The sequence below is a fragment of the Prosopis cineraria genome, unplaced genomic scaffold, assembly GCF_029017545.1.
Source record: "Prosopis cineraria cultivar Desert tree isolate PC_DT_omini unplaced genomic scaffold, ASM2901754v1 PC10, whole genome shotgun sequence".
Taxonomy (NCBI): Eukaryota; Viridiplantae; Streptophyta; class Magnoliopsida; order Fabales; family Fabaceae; genus Prosopis; species Prosopis cineraria.
In genome coordinates this window covers 7,968,835-7,990,013 of record NW_026555341.1, presented here as the reverse complement: position 1 = coordinate 7,990,013, position 21,179 = coordinate 7,968,835, and the positions used below count along the sequence as shown (strand labels likewise).

The 21,179-nt window shown below is 34.2% G+C and overlaps 3 protein-coding genes across 8 annotated transcripts; all 3 read right to left on the bottom strand.

Annotated features, from left to right (window-relative positions):
* Positions 1–1,711: 1,711 nt before the first annotated feature.
* LOC129321685 (uncharacterized) lies at positions 1,712–9,133 on the bottom strand. 5 transcript variants are annotated; one of them, XM_054967551.1, is made up of 13 exons: positions 8,531–9,133; positions 7,790–7,950; positions 7,528–7,617; positions 6,679–6,758; positions 6,265–6,349; positions 5,102–5,521; positions 4,812–4,919; positions 3,483–3,550; positions 3,263–3,350; positions 3,067–3,114; positions 2,920–2,973; positions 2,189–2,310; positions 1,712–2,056 (listed from the first exon to the last, which is right to left on the bottom strand). In XM_054967551.1, the coding sequence occupies exons 1-12, from the start codon at positions 8,964–8,966 to the stop codon at positions 2,230–2,232; spliced, it is 1,719 nt and encodes a 572-aa protein (XP_054823526.1). In that variant the 5' UTR covers positions 8,967–9,133; the 3' UTR covers positions 1,712–2,056; positions 2,189–2,229. The 5 variants fall into 5 exon arrangements, with proteins under 5 accessions (XP_054823526.1, XP_054823523.1, XP_054823524.1 ...); XM_054967548.1 differs by having other exon boundaries at positions 1,712–2,105; positions 3,067–3,138; positions 8,531–9,132; XM_054967549.1 differs by having other exon boundaries at positions 1,712–2,051; positions 3,067–3,138; positions 8,531–9,132.
* A 1,823-nt stretch (positions 9,134–10,956) lies between these two features.
* LOC129321687 (uncharacterized protein At2g29880-like) lies at positions 10,957–13,115 on the bottom strand. The gene is made up of 2 exons (XM_054967555.1): positions 11,812–13,115; positions 10,957–11,731 (listed from the first exon to the last, which is right to left on the bottom strand). Exons 1-2 carry the CDS (start codon positions 12,121–12,123, stop codon positions 11,108–11,110), a joined length of 936 nt encoding a protein of 311 aa, XP_054823530.1. The 5' UTR covers positions 12,124–13,115; the 3' UTR covers positions 10,957–11,107.
* Positions 13,116–15,448: 2,333 nt separating this feature from the next.
* On the bottom strand, positions 15,449–21,129 carry LOC129321686 (putative RING-H2 finger protein ATL21A). 2 transcript variants are annotated; one of them, XM_054967553.1, is made up of 2 exons: positions 20,281–21,110; positions 15,449–16,096 (listed from the first exon to the last, which is right to left on the bottom strand). In XM_054967553.1, exons 1-2 carry the CDS (start codon positions 20,999–21,001, stop codon positions 15,627–15,629), a joined length of 1,191 nt encoding a protein of 396 aa, XP_054823528.1. In that variant the 5' UTR covers positions 21,002–21,110; the 3' UTR covers positions 15,449–15,626. The 2 variants fall into 2 exon arrangements, with proteins under 2 accessions (XP_054823528.1, XP_054823529.1); XM_054967554.1 differs by lacking the exon at positions 15,449–16,096 and adding an exon at positions 19,692–19,959 and having other exon boundaries at positions 20,281–21,129.
* Between the last annotated feature and the right edge of the window lie 50 nt (positions 21,130–21,179).

Genomic DNA, 21,179 nt, shown 5'->3' with positions numbered 1-21,179 from the left:
GGGCGTGAGGGATCTCCAGAGTATCTTGTGAGACAAGACATATCGGTCATGCCTGCCCCACATATTTTTTCCTTCATTCTCTGAATTATTGCACTAATCAATACTTCTAAGTTTTAAGTGCTTCAAGCCGGGCCCAATGGGGCGGCTCAATTGCTTCTCCATTTGTTCTCTTGGTTTTTTCACTTTTTTTTTTTTTAAAATGACTTCGCAACATAATGAAATACGATCATACAATTCATACTATCTTAGTTTCTTTGGAATTTTGTTTTCGGGTAAACATAAATATGAAATTTCAATCTTTTACTGAAATGCTTTTAGTTTTTTTTCTCCCTCGAAAATTTACTAAGTGGAAATAAATACTCTTACTAACATTAGTTTTTTATTCAGGGAATTTGGGATCCTAACAGGTATCAAGTCCTTTTTTTACACATTTTTAAAATACAAAATAAAATATCCCACGTAATTTCAGTAAAAAAAATTAATAAATTTATTTAACCTCAATTTTTTTTATTTTTGAGTAGAAGTACTTCGATTTAAATTTTAACTAATTTATACCTCAACATACAAGTTTGAAGAATAAATCATGTTATTTATGACTTATAAAATTTTTATACAAATATATATATTGTTTCAAATCTTCCGGGAAAACCTTTTCCAGTTCTCAAAAACAGTAAAAAGATAAATTTACTCCCTCTATTTAAAAATATAAAGCATTTTTAATTTTTCAAGATGTAATTATTATCTTTTTTTAAAAGTACCCCTATTAATGAATGATTTTATATTTATTTTAGAGTTTTTAATAGAAATAAATATAAAAAGATAAAATCAATTTAAAAGCAGGTAACGACTTTATTGGAGGTGAGATTCAATTAAAAATGCCTTACATTTTTTAATGTGGAAAGTATATTTTATATCCATGGAAGTGTCACCCCTAGAACCTAAAATAAGAGTCAAAATTGGAGGCCCTATTTAAATAAAGATTTGGATTTTGAAAATAATTTTTTTAAAGTAATCGGGCGTCAAGGTCTGACCCTAATAAACTCTGTAAAAAAAAATTCTAGCCTGGAACCAAGGACTTACTTGCTTGAAGTCCTGATCCTTCACATATTATATTATTATTAATTTTAATTTATTTTAAAATTAATTTAATATAATTTAATAAATATTAGTGTACAGTATAAAAATTTTAATTTTTTTTATTTTTTTATAATTATTATATTTGTGTATTTATAAAAAATATTTTTTAACTAAGATTTGAATTTTATTATTAAACTTTTGAATGTGTATTGTTTAATTTTTAAAAGATTATGAAAATTTTAATTTTTAAAATTTTAAAATATTTTAATTAATTTATAGTGTTTAATTTATTTTTAATTTTTTTTATAACAAGATTTGTAGGTTTGGCTTTGAACCTTCTAAATAAAAGTCAGCCTCAAAAAAGAGATGAAAAATTGAAAAGGAAGAGGAGGGGGGAACCCTTCCCATGTTAAACTACTGGAAACGGAAATAAGCTTTTGCACGGGACAACTGTAAGTTGCAAGTCCGGCAGTTATAACAGACTAGAAAACTGATAACTAACACGCTCACTTATTAGTTATTCCCGTCGAACAGCTTGTTGCCACCTAAAGTGCGAGCATTGCTTAACTTTTAGAATAAATAGTTCTTTTTTTTTTTCTTTTAAAAAATTAAGAGGTAAGATGAGGCATGATACTAGACCAGGCAGGAACCAATGCTTTCCCAAATATAAGCATAGCTACAGCAAGGAACCTCACTTTTGAATGTTGGCAAGAATTGGGTACAGATTTGCGCATGATAGGAAAGATCAACAATGATTACTCACTTACTCGATATGACATAATAATCCCTACTATCCTAGGCCTTTAAAAGGCCTGCTCATCTGTAAAACAGGACGACAAAGACGATTTAAAATGAAGTTACCCACTATGTGCTGTGACCTGTGATCCATGCTTGGCTTCTGGAGCCAGGAGGCTCGTCTTCACTGGCCCTTTTCAGACGCCACGTCATCCCATATCATCGTATGCAATTCCGTTCTGATCTGACATAACAGCAACCATTTTGTCGGAAATTAACTTGTCTAACGTTGCCTGTTACAAGGCAGAGGGAACATGATGCTGCACTCCATTATTCTGTCGAGTGCAGATCATTAAACTGGGGATTTCACACTCACCTTGTGATGTAGCTCTATAAACCCGATGCATTTGAACATGGCTAAACTTCTTCATAAGGTAAGGACTGCGAACTAAGAAGTCTTTCAGCCTCATCATTGGCTTCGGCTTGTATTTTCCATCTCTGCATCGCAGTTTTAATTAACAATCAGTGAAGTCGCCGGAAAAAAAAAAAATTAGACAAAGGGTAGAGGCAATGAGAGTATTAGCAAACGGTTTAATCAGAGAAGCATAATATTATTACTATCACAACAACAAACGTCCTCGTTAAGACAGGAATTCATTGTTAAAACCATGGTAGAAATTGTCGAGCTAATTCTTCCTTTATCGTATGAAGTTAACATTGATGAGAAAATACTACGATCACTAAATCAGTTATGCAGTAAGGAGGCAAATCCCGATTGCTATCCTAGACCTGCTGGTGAAGGGGAACCGATGGTTTCATCCTAAATTTCCTTTGCCGGCAAACAAAAGCTCATTGTTTAGGAGGAGAAAAAAGTCAAAAACTATCAGCTCATAAGCGTCAAAAGTGTTAAAGTAGAGGAGATAGCAAAGAGAGCAGAACTAATCTCCAAGGGAGAGAACTCAAAAAAGCTTATTGCTGGCATTCCACTTCTTTTCTTAGTCTAAGTAGCGCAGCACTCTGAGCAAACGCTTTTGTGAATATTTACTATGGAGGCCATATTCTAGTCTACAATGTCAGATAAGAGGCTTCCTTGTGAAAAGAACAAACCTCTTCAAGATTTTCAAGCTCCATGATTTGTTGTATCTGTTCCATGATATTATCCTGCACAGAAGACCTCAGTTGAGCAATTGCACCAGTCATATCAATATATCATCAGTCATCGCCCAAAATAATAAATATGACAAAATGCTTTACCGCGTTGCTCACAGTTTCAGCAGCAGGAACATCAGTGTCCATCTCCACCTCAATTTCAATCATTGAAGAGATCTGTCAAAAAGGTGCTATAACATGCATCTTTTGATGGAACAAATTCAAAAACACAACCAGGAGGGCTATGTTTCCTAACCCTCACAACCATACAAGATTTGAATATTAGTCAGAGAAACCATACTCTGGCATAGCTGTCGATCAATTCAATCCGTCCCCTGAGGGACTTCTGCAAGCTCTCTCGTACCCTCTTGATTCTACTTTTACGAGCTCTAGAAGAAGGAGAAAGGAAAAAATAATAACTCCAATAGAATAGACCAACATAAGTGGTCAACTACATAGAATAAAACAGTTATTTCAGTGATACACTGAGAATTGAGAAGTAGAAGACAAGGGTAATTCACCGATATGAGGGTTCTCCAACAACAGAAATTTTGTTTTCCAGTTGGCACATTCGAGCCAACATCCACACCTGCAGAGAAAGCAAAGCATAATTATATAGCTCAAACTAAGGTGCATGCATGCCTAACAAAAGGAATAAAAGAACATGATTTTTTACTCCATTTCAAAATAACTATTGCTTTTGAGTTTGGTTTTGTTTCAAAATAATTGTTACTCCAGAATTTTAATGAAGCTAACTATTTTTGTGCCATTTTACTCTTCATTAATGAAAATAATGGCAGATAAAGTTTAAGTGCCATAATATTTTAATACAAGGGTATTTTAATCAAATATCTTTAGATCTTGCTCCAATCTAGACAATTTAATAATTTTCTTAATCTATGTGTACAACCTTAAATCATAATTATTTTGAATAAGAGGAGGTATTATCACCAGATAGATTTTTCATATGTCGTCCTTCAGCCTTAGAAGTGAGAAATGAACTTTGCTCAGAACATTTCCAGAGGCTACTAGTGGCATTTATATAAAATTTACTATCATATTGCCCAGGAATAAATTATATGCTTTATTTAAATGATAAATTTCTGCTTTCAAAGTTTAACAACTCGTCCTAGGAAATTAATTGTTTGATTGATTACTAGTGAATCATACGACGCCACCTATATTAAAAGCTTGCCAAAGCTTTATTATGGCAAATGAAATACCTTGAGCCATCATAACTCCAATGATATAGCACTTTCTTGTTTATAGATAGTGAATGGAGTTTTGCGCTGGCGGTGTATTAAATTTATACTCTCCACTTGTGCATCGGATTTCCATACGGAACACATTATGCATACACCCAGACATGCCTGCTGGGTGAGCATGTGCGATGCAAATCAAGAAGACCAATTGCAACACAAAGCTAATATTTGAACATGACGGGAAGTTTAGAGTGAACGTAGAATAAATTAATATCAACTGATGTTAGAAGCCAACTGAAAGACCTTTTTTCAAAAATTCGTTCTTTCATTTCAATCTTGCATGATCTAAACAATATTTCTCATTATTACAATATAATAGAAAAGAATTTAAATTTCACAGACTTCATTGTCATCATCCCATGTCTGAGCACTTTACTTCACATCCTTCCTTGATGACTCGTCAGGTTCCCTAAACAAACCTACCCGTGTTCTAAATATAAAAGGTGTCTAGAGAGTAAATGTGTGCTAACAAACTTTTCTCTACAGGGAAGTTGGAATGGAAGAATAGCTCAAAACTTCAGAAGGAGAAAGACTTAGAAAAGAAGGTAGAATTCAATGTGCTAATGAAAAATAATGCAAGTAGCACACCTCTTTTTCAGAAGCTTCTTTTAGGTCTTTGATGCGAGACTGAAGCACATCATATTGAGATAAAAGTTGTTGTTTGATAGCGATTGCTTCAACTGATCCTTGCGGAAGCTGCCACAATGTAAAAAGTAAATACTCAGAATAAATTGCAGGATACAAGGCCACTGAGCGGTGGGTGCAAGGGAAAATGAAGCCATGCTGATTTCAATATATTACAACGGCATAATAAATTACAAGGGTCACACTAAAAAAATGAAAAATAAACATGCAAAACAAAAAGGAAATTGTAGTACCAGATTCAACTGGGGAAAAACAAAAGAATTCAATGTTGCCCCAACAGCAAGAGATGAAACTGCAACAACTGATATAAACTGGGGCAGGCTGGGGTCAATAAGTCCAGATGCTGCATCACCGGTTGCAAATACAGCAAGAAGAGGAAAAAGGAAATAGGGTTTAAGCAATGATGAATCTCCTTCTTTTCTTGGGGCTCTTAATAGAAGTGATTCTCGGCCATCTTTGTGGTTCGTCAAGCACATAGCCTCACCAGGATAGAAATCAGGGGCCCTGGGACTAAATCTGAAGGGGCCTACCTCTCTATAGACATTTGATGGAGCTGCCACAGCAACAGTTACCCTTTCTCCTACTTGCGCTGGCACATCAACTGTTTCAGTTGCAAATCTATGTGTGCGAGCCATACCTGAAGGGGTCTGCACCTAGATGGTGGGAGAATAAAGGATTAATGAAAATAATTTAAGAAATGACTATTAATATTTAAAAGCTGACTCCATTTAGTAAGACAAAGCTTGTTGTTTTTGTATCAATATTTAGACGAATGGACATAAGCAAAACTTCATAGCCCAGTGCTCAGTTTGATAAGAAACCATAATAGCACAAGCAAATAGGAAGTGAAAGGACAGACAAAAGGGGCCAGTGAAGATCAGAAACGTGCACCACAAAACAAGAATTTGGTGCAGGACATACAAATTTATGGTACCTCTATTTTAAAGACTGCCAAAAAATTTTTTCAGATGAGCCAGAAATAGAACCATTAACCAGCGCAGGTGCCTCCAAACGAGATACTGCTTGGAGTGAAATGGTTGAAATCCTAAGCTTCAACTTTTATAATGAAGCAACCATTATTGATGCTTAAAATTCTCAGTAAAGAGCTACCAATAATAGTAAGATGGCTAGAAGACACGTATATCAAAAATCAGAACCTTTGCAAAGGTCAAAACTTTATTTCACCAAATAGCTACCATTAGAAGGAGGTGCTTGTTTTATTAGGTATCATAAATTAGAAATCTAGAAAAGCTAATGCATCAAAAGATATTAATTGTATAGCTGGATTCTGAACTAAAAATCAACTTAGACATGTCATGTGAAGGTCCTAATGCATGATTATTTAATAAAAGCTAGACCCAATGATAAATGTCTAGAGTTAGTGAAAAGTATATACCACAATGGAATGAACTGCAGCAGGAATGCTTCGCTTCTTCAGTTGAAGGAATTTTAGCCCCCTTTCCCATGGCGTAATATCCATGCTGCGTTCGGCATGAGGAGATCCTTAGGCAAAGTGAGTATTCCTTGATTAACTACGCATACATGTTGTTCAATCAACAAAAATAAATAAAGAATGGGAAAACTCAATTGTGCCGCTTCCTACTAAAACTATTGGACCTGTGGACTAGTAGAAACTCGGATCTGAAAATGGAAGTTATATATCCTCCGTATTCTTGATAAAATAAGAATAAATAAGAAAGTTTAGGCAAAAAAACATACAAGACATGTCCACCAAACTTAATTTTAGGGGAACTACTTTTAGTTTACCAGACAAAAGAAAATAATAGACAGAATGGTATGATTAACTAACCTGATTTCTTCAGATTGAATACTGATTATGTCACCAGAAACAAGTTCATATTCGTAGCGACACTTCGCACAGGATACCAACTGCATAAGAAATATCATTTTATGTCCACCTTAAAAGTTTCATATGATTATGAGTAGGTAATACCAAAGATATCATCTAAATAACCCTATCTAGAGTTTTATGCGCATATAAATGCCTCAAAGAATCAACCGAAAAATAGTAATGCTTTCTATGTCAACCACGGCTCACAAACATTCCATATTTCCTTCATGTAAGAATTATGCTGCTGAGACAACGACTATAAATGATCCGAGTTACTCAAATATATTTAATCGGTACCAAACGAACCTGAACAGAAGTGAAAGAGACTAATCTATGGATGAAACCTCTACACAAGCTCATAGTTCAGATTTCTTTCTTTTTTTTTCTTTTCTTTTCTTTTGTTTTTTTGTTTTTTGTTTTTTTTGCCTTCTAAGACGCTTCATAGTATGATTGAGCATGTAACCATACCAGGATTAAAAGTTTGGCAAGGTTTAGGATTAATGAATTATCATTGTCTTTGGGGAAGAGGGGACAGAGGATGTACTGGATGGATGCTGAACCTAAGGTTGCCCTTATTCTCAATTTATTATCCTCATGATCTGTACTTGTGCTTCTTTACAAAAATTACAATTACCAAAATCCTCACCGAGATAGGAATCAGTACATTTAAAAAAATATGTCAAAGAATTAATAAAAATGACCTAGTTTCCTTATCCTGGAGGCTATCATCATGGACTTCCTAATCAAGTGCAGCTGCATCAAATTTGTGACACAGGGATCTAACATGCACCAAACACACTGAAATACCTGAATACCTTGCTGTGGCTGCGCAACAGCAACAGCTATCCTACAACTAGGACATCTCACTATCTTTCCAAAAGGCACCTGCAACAATATCTACAGAATTGTGATAACAGTGATGCTAAAAAGCATTGATAATAAAGCCATAAAAAAATATAATTTTGGTAACATCAATGAAGTGGGATATTTTTTTTAAGTTCAATTCGCTAAGGAGGCTAGCACTGTATATGAGGCACAAAAGCAGGACATAGAAATGTTTTAATCATACCTCCTCACCAGGAGATACTGCCACTTCACAAATATATTTAATGACCCGAAGAGCATCTGAAACCCTTAATGATGATGCAAGACCCTGAATTAACAACGTGTAAGCATGCGCATTTGGCCTGGACCACTTCCATCTCTCAACCAAAGGGCCCTTCTCAGCAACTGATCATGGCACATCAGCATTGTCAAATTGAAAAGCAAAAGAACAAAGTGAATTCACAATGTTAGTATCACATAAGTTCTCAGGAAATCAGCTTTCAGCTGACAGAGAATAACATCTCAAACCAATAGGACAGTTAAAGAAATCTTAAACCAGACGCAATTTACACCTATAGAGTTTCAAGTTTGTATTTGATAATCTAGATCAATAACTTGTGGTCCAAATATTAAAACCCGTAAATAACAAAGATAAGAAGGCAAATCTTCCAGAACAGTTACATCATGCTCTTGATTTCTAGTTGTGACTCCGGCGCGGTTAAGCTGGACTGTATATATATGTTGTGAGAAATATGTACAACTGCTCCATACGTCCTCTGATAAGTGATAACAGCTAGATTGGGAGCTACGTAGTCCTTTTTTTTTTTTTGTCCATTTTGTCTGGTTGGTTTAAATTTAATTTTTGGTTTCCTTGGGAAGTTTGCTTCCATTGGGGCCAAGAAAGAATTATTCATAGAGCAAAAAATATCGAATATAGAAGGTAAAGTTGGCAACTGTGCTCGTGATAATCAAGCATTATAATAACCTTGATTAAAACTAGAGCTCATGGCGAAGAATACCGACAAAGCCAGCTCCGCATTGTTCCGATTAAGTGCAGCCACTATAATGGAGCAACAATCAGTCGTGCAAACAACACCTTCATCTCTTCTAGACTTTTCAGCGATTATCTGCAATGCCTCGTCGGCGTCTTTGGCAGCGGCAACGCTGACCAGTAACTCCTGGTCCAATAACTCCGAAACGTTATTTGCTGAAATCTCATGATCGCTCTCACTCACAGAAGCTTTAGCCTTGATGAATTTCGATATATTGAACGAAACTGAGGAGCACCCCAGGAGGTGAGGCAGGAAAGAAGTGTTGCCACAGTGAAGTGCGCATGTTTCGCATAGTTGCGGAAGACTTGAAGGAGAACGAGGAGGAGGAGGAAGCCGAGAGAAGCGAGGAGTGCACGTGGTCAAAGTCATAGCAGGAATGGAGAAGATTGGAAGGAGATAACGGAAGTTTCACTGAATTAAACTTTCGCGCTGGTGATCCATCCTGCTTGTAGCCGGAGATCAGAAACGAGTGGTGGGAAGACAAACCAAGGAACGAATATAATGAGCTTCCAGAATCATGAAAGGATAACGGAGCCGTAAAATTTTCAGCCGCCCAATATACCTCCTCTTGCCACAGGCATTTCACCTGTCAATTATTTTCACGCATATGACTCTTTTTCCAAAAATATATATATATATATTAAAAAAAAAAGTCCGCGGCACTAATATGAAATTTTAGTGTGTATTTAATTTTCAGTTTGAAAAAAGTCAGTTTGATAAAAGTTCATTTGATAAAAATTAGTTTGATGAAAATCAGTTGTTGTAACGAAATTTGTATTTGAATATATTTTTCCAAAAGTCAGTTTGATAAATAAAAAGTTGTTTGGATTAATAAAATTTTATTCTTTTAAAATGTACTTTTTAATGTGTAATGATCAAAAAGGACATTAAGAAATGATAGTTTATAATTTTAATTATACAAGTATAATATATTAGTAATGTTTGAAAAATGTGAAAGAAATTTTAAAATAACATAAAATTTAAAATGTTAAATAATAAGAAAAAAAATATAAAATTTAATTTTGGACAAATTTATGTAATAAATAGTTAAACATTGACTAATATTGAATAGTTACATGATTAATGGTTCGATCTATAATATACAATCTGATCTCTAATAGAATCTCGAACCATATTCATCTCTCTATCAGAAGCCACGCTTGAAATTGCACTTGAAATTATTGATGAAAATACATGCTCATCATTATCATCGTTAGTATTAACCATATTTTCATCCTCAAAACGCCTAAAGTCAGAATTAGTTGCAGATTTTCTTCTAATAAAATTATGTATAGCCATTGTTGCACCAACGATACGAACTTGCGTCACAAATGGATAGCTAGGCATGTGTCGTAAGATTGCGAATATGTTCTTCCAAACCCCAAAAGTCCTTTCAATCGTGGTCCTTAAGCTTGAATGATAATAATTAAAAACCTCATTATTATTTGCAAATCCAGATGAATGCCTGAAATCTGGGAGGTGGTACCTATGAGATCTATAAGGACCTAAATATCCACTGGCGTTGGATAGCCGGCATCTAATAAATAATATTTACCTACCAATAAAAAAATTATAAGATCCCAAAGAATATTGAGTAAATTATTTTAAATTAAATAAATATAAAATATACCTTGGGGTGGATGTGGAAATTTCATGTCCGGCCTTGTGAGTGCATAGTCAAACAAACGAGCATCATGGGCAGTCCCTTCCCATCCAGCCATGACATAAGTGAAGCATATATCCCAATCACATGCGGCCATTATATTTTGTGTTGGAATACCTTTCCTTCCAATATATTTCCCTCGTTCTTCAACACTAACCACACATGGGATATGTGTTCTATCGATTGCTCCTATAGCATCTTTAAAGAATGGCCAATATCGCGGATCACCTAAAAATTTTGGATGAATATCTTGAAAAGTGCGATCTTTTGGTTGGATATATTCCTTTGCTAGCTTCTCACAAGCATGCAATACATTTTTGAAATGTCGGTGAATAGTCTCTGCTGAATGTTGAAATCGTTCTTGTGCCATCACCCCATGTCCAACAATATTTAAGAACATACCGACCATTTCATGAATCCCTGTTCTTCTAGTTGGAGACAAACCATGTTGCACCAGTTCATCACAAAGTTGGAAAAAAACATCTTTTTCCATGCGAAACATGTCACAACAACGCTGAGGATGCCCTTGCAAAATTTCTTGCACCCATGCATGACTTGATTGTGAACTGGTTTTACAAGGCTCTTTCAATAAAGTTGTTGAGTAATTAGATTATTGCAGTAATAGCCTCAATCTCATCGTCTTCCGCAGGTATAAGTAATTGTAATAAGTGAGATTACGTATTGTCATCCATAAAAACTGCATAGCATAAGTAAACAACCATTACACTATTGTTCATGACTTAACATAAGAAACACATAACACAAGAGTCAAATAACATAGTCAGTTTCAAAATAAAGTTAACAACATAAACGGCACTAGCTAAATTTAAAACATTGAGAAGGCAAGCTAAGATTGATCTAATCTGCTTTTTTTTCCCAAGCACCTCAAATAGGCCACTAATGCTCTTCTGTTGTCCCTAAGCCCAATATACATGTCCCTTGCAGTCTTATCTAACAAAGCCACAGCACACTGTCCAAGAAGCGACTCATCATAAGCAATCTCCTCGATTCCATAAAGTTCCTTTGCAACATCCACCACATTTTGATCAACTAGTTTTGTGCCACCCTCTATGGAATTAAGAATTGACTTCAATGTTGAAACCCTATCCTCTTGTGTGAACACTAAGCGACTCATTGAATCAACCATCACAGTTGCAAGATGTTTTCCCTTGTTGTTTTGACCACTTTCACCAATCTTTCTCTTACTCCTCGAATTAGAACCACCACTGTATGCATTGTTCAAGTTGACCTGCCCAATTTCCGGGAGAGCTCCTCCACTAATATTTCTCACATCATCACTGTCTCCTAATCCTTCGGTCAAATCCAATTGAGGCCTATACACATCTTGTGCGTCATCAGCCACAGGTGTCCACAGGTAAGTACCTCGAGCTACAACTAGCTGGAACAACTGTGTCAATTCTTGTACATATGGAAGTGGTCTATGTCTGAATTTTCTATACTCAGGATTCTCCTACACATTACAAGAATTGAGTTCAATATATTTACAAAATAAAGTATCAAATATATGGCATGCCGTATATAACTATATACCTTAATCTTTTGACTCCACCACTCATCCGGTGCTGAAATAGTATTCTTTAAACCATCCCATCCCAAGCCGGTCTCTTTGTTCAGCAATTTGTCCCATATATTCCAATCTTTTCTCAAATTATCCCATTTATTTTTTAACTGCTTCTTATCATAGCTTCTAGAGTTCAAAGCATTGAATTGTTGCATTAACGCTTCCCAACCTTCCTTTGATAAGGTAGAGCCCTTGCGCTTATTTTTTTTAACTTGTTGAAGAGCTAATTTGAGGAACAGTTTGGTCTCTTCGGTAGTCCCCAATGCCTTCTCCTTACTCATATTTACTATTGAAATATTACATTCTCAATAACTAATTAACATAAATTAGACCTATTTGTCAATCCACATTTAACAGGAAACAAAGCAACTAATAATTAATTAAGTAAAATCATCCAATATTCATTTATGAAACCATACCAAAACCCATAATTTAACATTAGTTTGAACAAAAAAATAACTTGAAAATACACACATAAATATACATAAATTCAGAATAATTCATCAGCAATTGAGTACAAAAAATTTTTAGCACACACACATTCTCAAGAAAAGAAATCAAAACCCAGGAACTAATCATTGATTATAAAAAATTTTACACATTTATACAAAGAGCAAAACTAATTTTGAACTTAAATAATTCAAGATCTAAAAACAGAACCAAGCATTTCCACCATTTCAGTTCCTATTCATTCAGCATAACAAAACTTTGACCCATACACACAGAGCACAACTACATTCAGATTCACAATATTCCTATTCAATAAGTATGAGAAAAGTTTGAACCTGCCCTTCTTCTTCAAGGTTCAGATTCCCAACGTCCAGAAGCTTTCAAGTTTTGGAATGCAAGTAGAAGAAACGGTTAAACAGATCAGAAGAACCTTCAACCGGAAAAAAAACAGAGCATAAGCAACTGGAAAATGGTGACTGAAATGGAAGAAACGTCCAGAAGCTCTCAAGTTTTGGAATGCAAGTGGAAGAAACGGTTAACAGATCAGAAGAACCTTCAACCGAAAAAAAAAACAAAGCATAAGCAACCTTCAACCGGAAAGAAGCTCTAACCGTCCGAGTTCAGTTCAAGCCTCAAGTATTTTTACTTCTATCAGCTTCACAATGCTGTCCCAGACCTAAAAGAAGCTCGATCCGTGAGCTACCACCGGAAAATGGTGACTGAAATGGCGAGGAAGGATGACAAAACTAGGCCACGAGCTCAGCGAAAGAAGAAAAGTCAGATCTGTGACTAGAGATGGCGGGGGAGAGACGGAGGAGAGAAGGACGAAAGTCACCGGAGATCTGACAGCGGATGAGGCGGACGAACACAGCACAGAGAAAAGAGAATGAAGAAGTTAGATCTGTGACCCAGTGTGGTGGGGGAAGACGAACGCGAGAATGATGAGAAGACTCACCGGAATGATGAGACGAATGCGAGAACGCGAGAAGACTCACCAGAATATGACAGAGGTGCACTAACAGTGGATGACGCGGAAGAGGCGGAGGAGAGCAGACCACAGACACGACAGAACTGGAGGAAGCAGGCGAGATCTGAAACATGAAAGAAGACAAGCTCGGTAGGAAAAAAGAACAGATATGAGCAGGGGTATCATGGTCATTTTAAATAATAAGTATTTTATCTCTCCTCAACTGACTTTTTAAAAGCTCTAAATACTAGCTTTCAGTTTTTTACGTTGCAACCAGGTCTGAAAACACTTTCAAAAAGTTAATTTTAAACCTTAAATGATCCCCAAACACCATTTAACTTTCCCAAAGTAAAAACTAACTTTTTGGATGTAAAAAGCTAGATTCCCAAACGTACCCTTAATCCTTTTCAACTTAGTTTAGTTTAGTTTTGTTTTTTTTAATGAATGATGCTGAAACCTAATAATTAGAATAATAATAATTAGAATCAGGGATCCCTCATCATTCCTCAATTATTGTAAAAGTGTTGGGTGATCACAAAGATACAATACTTAGAATCAAAAGTATAAAAAATCTAGCCAAAAAATCAACATAAACATTTTTCCTTCAAGGAGATGGTAGGCACCCATTATCTTTCCATCAAGAGTTTGGGATGTTTATAAAATGCATCCCTAGCTACCTAATTATATTGTGGATTGTATTACTAACATGCTAGCCCTGTGTGAGAAGAGAGGAGAGAACAAGCACTTTTGAATCCATTCACCTAATGGAAATTTTTTTATAAAATCTAGTCATTTTTTTTTCTTGTAGGTATCAGGGGTAATCGTGAATCCATATGGCAGTGGATTTTAAGATGGAACATCCCAGAGAAGTTGAAGAACATTTTTTGGCAGCCTAAACACGACATAGTCCATACAATAGCACTCCAAATTTATAGAGGACTTGCTGTTTTAAGCCTATGCCCTTTCAGATGTGAGGAAGTGGAAGATATTATGCATTTATTTTGTGACTGTAAGCATGCTAGGAATTGGCGGTCTGAGTTTGTGCACCCTAACTTATTTAGAAAGTTTTTTAATTTAAAAGGATGTGACTAGCTAGAATGGAACATGAAGGAGAAAGTGGGTTTATCCAACACTCATTGTTTGCCTTGACATTTCCTTTTTGCAAATATATGCTGAAATATTTGGAAGAATGGATGTAGAGTTCTTTTTCACGGAAATGATAATGAAGTCATTGAAGAGCCCTACTTTTTTTTATTTAAGGTAGTTGTTGATTATAGGTTGTCAAGTGAGATTTCTATGTTGCACAATTTAAAGTTAGGTTCAAATAGAAATCCCTTATTATGAGAATATGATATTATTAGATATTGATGGCTCTACCTTAGCTAATGGTCGAAGCTCCTGTGGAGGCATCATGAGAGATGCAAGTGGAAACTAGATTCAAGGTTTTAATTGTAAGCTGAAAGGTGCTCCAACTATCATTGCTAAAATTTATGGTATTTTTACAGATTTTGAAATTTGTTAGAAGAAGGACTTTGGGATCGTGGAAGTCTTTTATGATAGTGCACATGTCACCTCACTAATCACAAGGGACAATCATAGTTTACACTCTTTCATGGATATCATTAGTCAATAGAGAGATTAATGTTTAGAAATTGGAGCATCAACTTCAATTTTATGTATCGAGAAAAGAATAATATGATCAATTATCTGGTAAAATTAACTCATAATTTTCCTTGTGATTTTAACCTTTTTGACCCACCACGTACTTTTTAGATTTTGGGTTGTTGCCATATTCTTTTTGGCAGTTTTAATTAGTTTAGTTCCCGTATTTTTTGTTTATCATGTACCCTTTGTTTGTTCATTTTTGAATGAAGGTTCCTGTTTATATTTAAAAAAAAAACAACAATGATATCTCTAAATGGATGGCCCTCGTCATATCTTTTGGGGATCAAATTAATTGCTTCAATGCAATGAGAGTAAACTTCAACATTCACACACCTATATTCCCGACAAGGGTCAAGTCACAAAAAGATAGCAAGGACTTCTGTCAAAATGTCGTGTGCTTTTTTCATTATATAGAACACACAGAACTTTTTCCTTAAAGATATTACTTCTATACTAGAGTTTTCTTAGGGGGAAATTTGAAAAAACATCAATCCAAATTGCTGTCAAAAAAGATAACATATTCATTATCTGATTATATGTATAATATGATTGTTGCTAATAAAAAAATAGATGTATACAAGAAAAAAGAAAAAAAGAAAATCATCTACACATAAACTATGGTATATTTCGTGTGGTATATATTACAAATAGTAACATGCTTGCGTGTATCTCAAATCTCAATGGGGGAGAACATGAATTTATCTAGTGTGAAGAGGATAAGGAAGAAGAAGGAGACATAGATGATGAAGTTGAGATAGAAGAAGGTGTGTGCGTGGGAGAATTCCGGCAAACGGGACACGTGGCATTCATCTTGAGCCATTCATCTATACAGTGTGCATGGAAATAATGGTTGCAATCGGGTATGGTTCTCAAGGTCTCCTTGGGCTCATACTCCGACAGGCATATGGAGCAAATATTATCGCTGGGCTTGGGTAGCCGCCTGCTCTCGCCAAGAAGAGTCATGGGATACTTTTCTATTGTGGACCCATCCAGGCCCGTTCCAAATGGGCTCGACTGGACCATAAATGATGAGATGGGAAGGTCTATGCTGGGCCTGGGATTGCGACGACGTCGTATCTTGCCACACATGAAACAACCTAGCCCAATCAAACACAAGAATCCAGGTATTCCCACTCCTATTGTTAGCCCATACTTGACACCCCTTGGAAGACCTGTTTCAAATTTCAAATGCAGCCTTAATCTGTGCCTCACTTTCTGTGTGCCGGAAAAAAAAATAAAATTCAAGACTAATTTAAAAAAAATAAAATTCCAATACTTCTTTATATATATATATATATATATATAATTCAATACTCCAATTTTCAATTTATTCACAGGTAATCCAAAACTTTTTGACGGATATTAAGTGAGAACTATTGCCGGTTGTCTCCCGAAGAATCAGCATTTAAATGCCTCATAAATTTAAATCATACTCCTAATGCGTAACCGTTGAATAAATTATTCTGTCTTCTCATGAGAAAATTCTAAACTATGGGATATTTTCTTCTTCTTAAATATACTCATCCGTCCTACAGTCAAAATTCAAAATATGTACTATCCTACATTCCTCACAGTGACAATGTATGTATACAAGGTTAATAAGTAAAATAGACTCGGATTGTTGCACAAAAAATTGACCTAAATTTTTAAATTTATAGCAAATTAAACCCCACTGTTAACTTATCATTAATATCATTACTATTCACTCAATGGACGTAATCAAAATGATGATGTGTCAATTTTAATAAGTATCACAAACCCTAAACTAGCGCGTGAATAGTATCCTGAATTTTGAAATTCAAAACAAATTATCTCATTATTTATGTGTAGAATGTTGATTATTGTATGGATCAAATTAGCCTTAGCATGGTCCACTGTGGTGAATGCATTGTTAGCCACAACAAACGACCCATAATTTTATGCAATGACTTTTTGTCTCCCTTTTTTGCAATGTTTTTTAAATAATTGATATCTCATGCTTTCATATACTTTACAATTTTAATTTAGTCTTATTTTAAATAATGTTTATTTATTTAATGGTGAAAGCTTGATATCTCATTTGAAAAAAAGTTTAAGTACCAAAAGATTTTATAGATGATAGATGCGAAAGCTGACAATTTTATTAATAGATTTCAAATCCAAATTAATCAACTAATTAAAATCTTAAACTTCTTTTTAAATGGGATCCTAAATGTTCACCATTAAATAATAAACATTATTTAAAATTTAAAACAAGACTATATCAAAGTTATAGAATATATGAATGCATGATAAAATATATGAATGCATAAGATACTAATCGTTTGAAAAAAAATATAAAAAAAGAGGAAAAAAAGTCATTTTACAAAATTATGAATCATTCACCGCGACTAATAATATATTCATCGTGACGGACTACGTTGAAATTAATTTGATTTATACAATAATCAGTGTTCTACACATAAACAGGGATAATTTGCTCTAAATTTTAAGGAGATAATCTGTTTTAAATTTTAAAATTTAAGGTCTAAAAATGCTACTCGTACAATAATTTAAGGTTTGCAATGCTAATTAAAAAATAATATATTAGCAAAAGACTGTCACTTCAATATTTTGACTTGATCCCGTTAAGTGAACAGTAATAATATTAATGATAAGTTAACGATGAGATTTAATTTATTATAAATTTAAAAGTTTAGGCTTATGGTGTTTTTCACGTAAGATTTCAAAATTCATTTTATTCGTTAACTCACACATATATATATATATATATATATGTATATATATATACATATATATATATATTCACAAAATATGAAAATACTCTATCACGCGCACCCATGATTACGCTTATTTCTAATCAAAATACGCCCACGTTCGTTACAACCAATGGCCAGTACAACATAATAAAAAAATTCAATTGAAAAAATTATGAGAAATGAGGTATATCAGTATATGTACATTAAACATATTTGTAATTGTTATATTTTAAATTAATAAAATATGTGATTTAAAAACTCTTCTGTACAACCAATAGCCGACGGTAATAAGACGTGCGTGGAACTGTGGGTCGATTGTTTTATATTCATACATCAAGTGACGGCTGAGAATTTTCTTAGGGTCAACAACTTGTCGGAAGGCAAGACTGATATATTTTTTTTATTGCCAATATATGTTTTTTTTTTTTATAATAAAAAGGCAGGTATGCAAATTGATGACCACATTCAAACAAACCAAACGTTCTCAATTTTCAACCTCAAAAATAGTTCTAAATTTCCATGGAACCGACTGGCTCTCGCAAGCATACATCTTACGGCAAACCTTGACTTTAATGAGGATTCACACCTCTTCTTTTCCTTTTTTTTTTCTCATCCTCTTTTTAATTTCTAACTATTAGATTAAGATTATAATAATTCAGATTTGATTCCCTATATAATATTCTTTTTTTTATTTTTATTGTATTTTTTAATTTATCATATTAAATTTTAGCAACTCTGAATTTTAATATTTTGTATTTTTTATATCTTAACATTTTAATAATAATTTTATAAGAGATTAAATTTAAACCATATTGATTTAGTGGTTAAAAAGGGAAAAGAAAGCAAGAACATGAAAAAGGAAGAGGAGAGAATTTCCCCCCTTTAATTATACCCTCCTTCCTTTATGAAACAAAAGCAGGATTAGTAATGGACCGACATGTTTAATTTTGTGATTATTCATGTAAATATGGATTGAATTTTAATGAGTAATTTTAATTTATCTCTACTAATATATTAGTTTTAAACCCACTAATGAAAAGAGAAACAAAAGAAGAAGAAGAAAGAAGGAGATAAAGGTGACAATCACTTATGTATGGATGATGAGTTAGGTGTAGAGTTTGTGAGAAAAAGGAGAAACTCTGGTTGAGTCTATAATTTTTTATTTAAGATATTAGGAAAAATGAAATTGAAGATCGTCAAATTTCGGAACAGTTGGTAACAAGGGAGGACTGAGATTTTGAAATAATTTGTGTTACAAATGATTATTTTTAATTGAAACTTTTATTTCTAACTATTGGAATTATTATTACAAATGTTTTACTGGAATTATTATTTTATTTTTTAAAATTTGTTCTAGATTTTTTCTAAAATCATTTAGGTAACATTTGGGTGGGTGAATTATGATTTGAATTTTAAATTTAAAATTCAACATTTAAAATATACTTCCTCAGTTCAAAAATTTAAAATATTTTTAATTAAATCTCACCTCTCAATAAAATAACTATCTTTTTTCAAACTAACCCTATTTTTTTATATCACCTTTATTAAACACTCTAAAATAATATAAAGTCATTTATCAATGAAAACACTTTTGATAAAAAAAAAAAGAAAAGCATTACATCTCAGAAGACTAAAAATATCATATATTTTTTAACATTCAACTTCTCAAAAAATATCTTATATTTTTTAATCGAGAGAGTATGTATTTAAAATAATTTATTTGGATAATTTAAAAAAAAGTGAAGAAAAAAGATGAATTGAAATTAGAAATGAAAACAAAAAATTAAATATGAGGATTTACCTCCATTTTTAAATTTTTAATTGATAGAAGATTTAGTTCAAATTCAAATCTAAATTTTCATTAATCAGAATATACCATTATATAATTTTAAATAATGTTGACCTTTATATTCATTTAATTTTTTATTTAAATTTTTTAGCAAATTATCAAAAATGGTATTCGTAATAAAGATCTTATTATTATTATTATTATTATTTAAATTTAAATTTAAATTTAAATTTAAACAAGTTATTTTTGGCCAAAACCAGAGAAGTGCTTCCTATCATTAAATTCAACAAGTAGTTAGTGTTTGATATCAACTCTTACACATGCAAAAAACCTAATTCACATGGGTCTATTTTCATTACAAGGGCAAATTAAATTTTGCCGTTGGTGAATTAAAATTTAATGTATCATTTGCGTTTCATTAAAAAAAAAAAAAATCTAACCTACTAGCCGGGCCATAGGTCCACCAGGGGGCGAGAGTCACGACCACATAACCTAAATCCCCAACCACCTAAAGAATATTCAAAGGATTCAACATTCTGTCACTTGGATCAGTTTGGTCTCTACTTACGCTAATTACTAAACTATACAGATTAAAAATAAAGTTGCTCAAAACTTTGGCATATCACGAATTAAACCCAACATTTAAGCGCTTATTTTTGTTAAAACGAACGAACTCGTGTGTTTCTTGGGAGAGTTTCATGCTCACGGATTAGAGTTGCCATGCCGAGTCAGACTAATCAAACAACCTTAGGAATTCACAACTATAATCTTAGGAACTAACAAGTAACACGCACCACAAACAGAGAGACAGAGAGAGCGTGCTACGTACCTGAGCTTTCCTGGGAACGAGAGAAGCATCCTGTTTGTAGACCCGTGTCTTTTGAGAACCCACAATCTTGTCCTTGAGCTTCACAGCCACCACAACTCGGCCTGCCCCACGTCAACTGTATATCATCGCCGATGTCGACCCAGAAAGGCCACGGGTCGATGTTCGAAATCGGATAGGGGACAGAAGAATTAATGACCTCGCACGATTCATTCAAGAGCGAAGGAATGGATCGCATCCACAAATACGTAACAGCGAAGGAGGAATTGGCAAGATCGTTAAGACAACGAACCGGAGTGAGTGGGGAAGTCTCTGTTAAGTTGGAAGGGCAGCGAAGGAAAGTGAGGTTGATGCGATTGTAAAGACCAGGATCGAACTGGAAAGGCGAGCTAGAAAGAGTGAGACCCTTCAAGAACCGTCTGGGAAGGCATTGATTGGGATCGTTAACCCAGAGGATTTGGGAAGCGTAATCGATTCCTTTGATCACTAAGTCTCCTGATTCTGGTAGCGTGAAGATGGTCTGGCTCTGATTGTTGCAGGAAACGAGGAACCTGGGGTAGCTACATCGACGACTCTGATTGTGTCCCTTTAAACCGAAAGGGAACTTGATCTCGATTCCACCACAAGACATGCTAGTGCAAGCCTCCACTTCATGAGCCCCACTAACGCACTGGATTATCAGCAATAATAATAATGACAGAGATGAGGCTAATAAGGTAGTCATTTGAGAGAGATGAAGTAGTCGATGATGTTGCCTATTGCTCTAGTTCTCGCCTGGTTTTGCGTCTGAGACAAACAAGGGGAAGAGAGTGATGTTGAATTTGAAGCTGAGCTAATCTGTAGGTCTTAAAAAATCATTCTATTCTCCGACGTCAGTGTCACCATGAATAGGTTAGTAAATG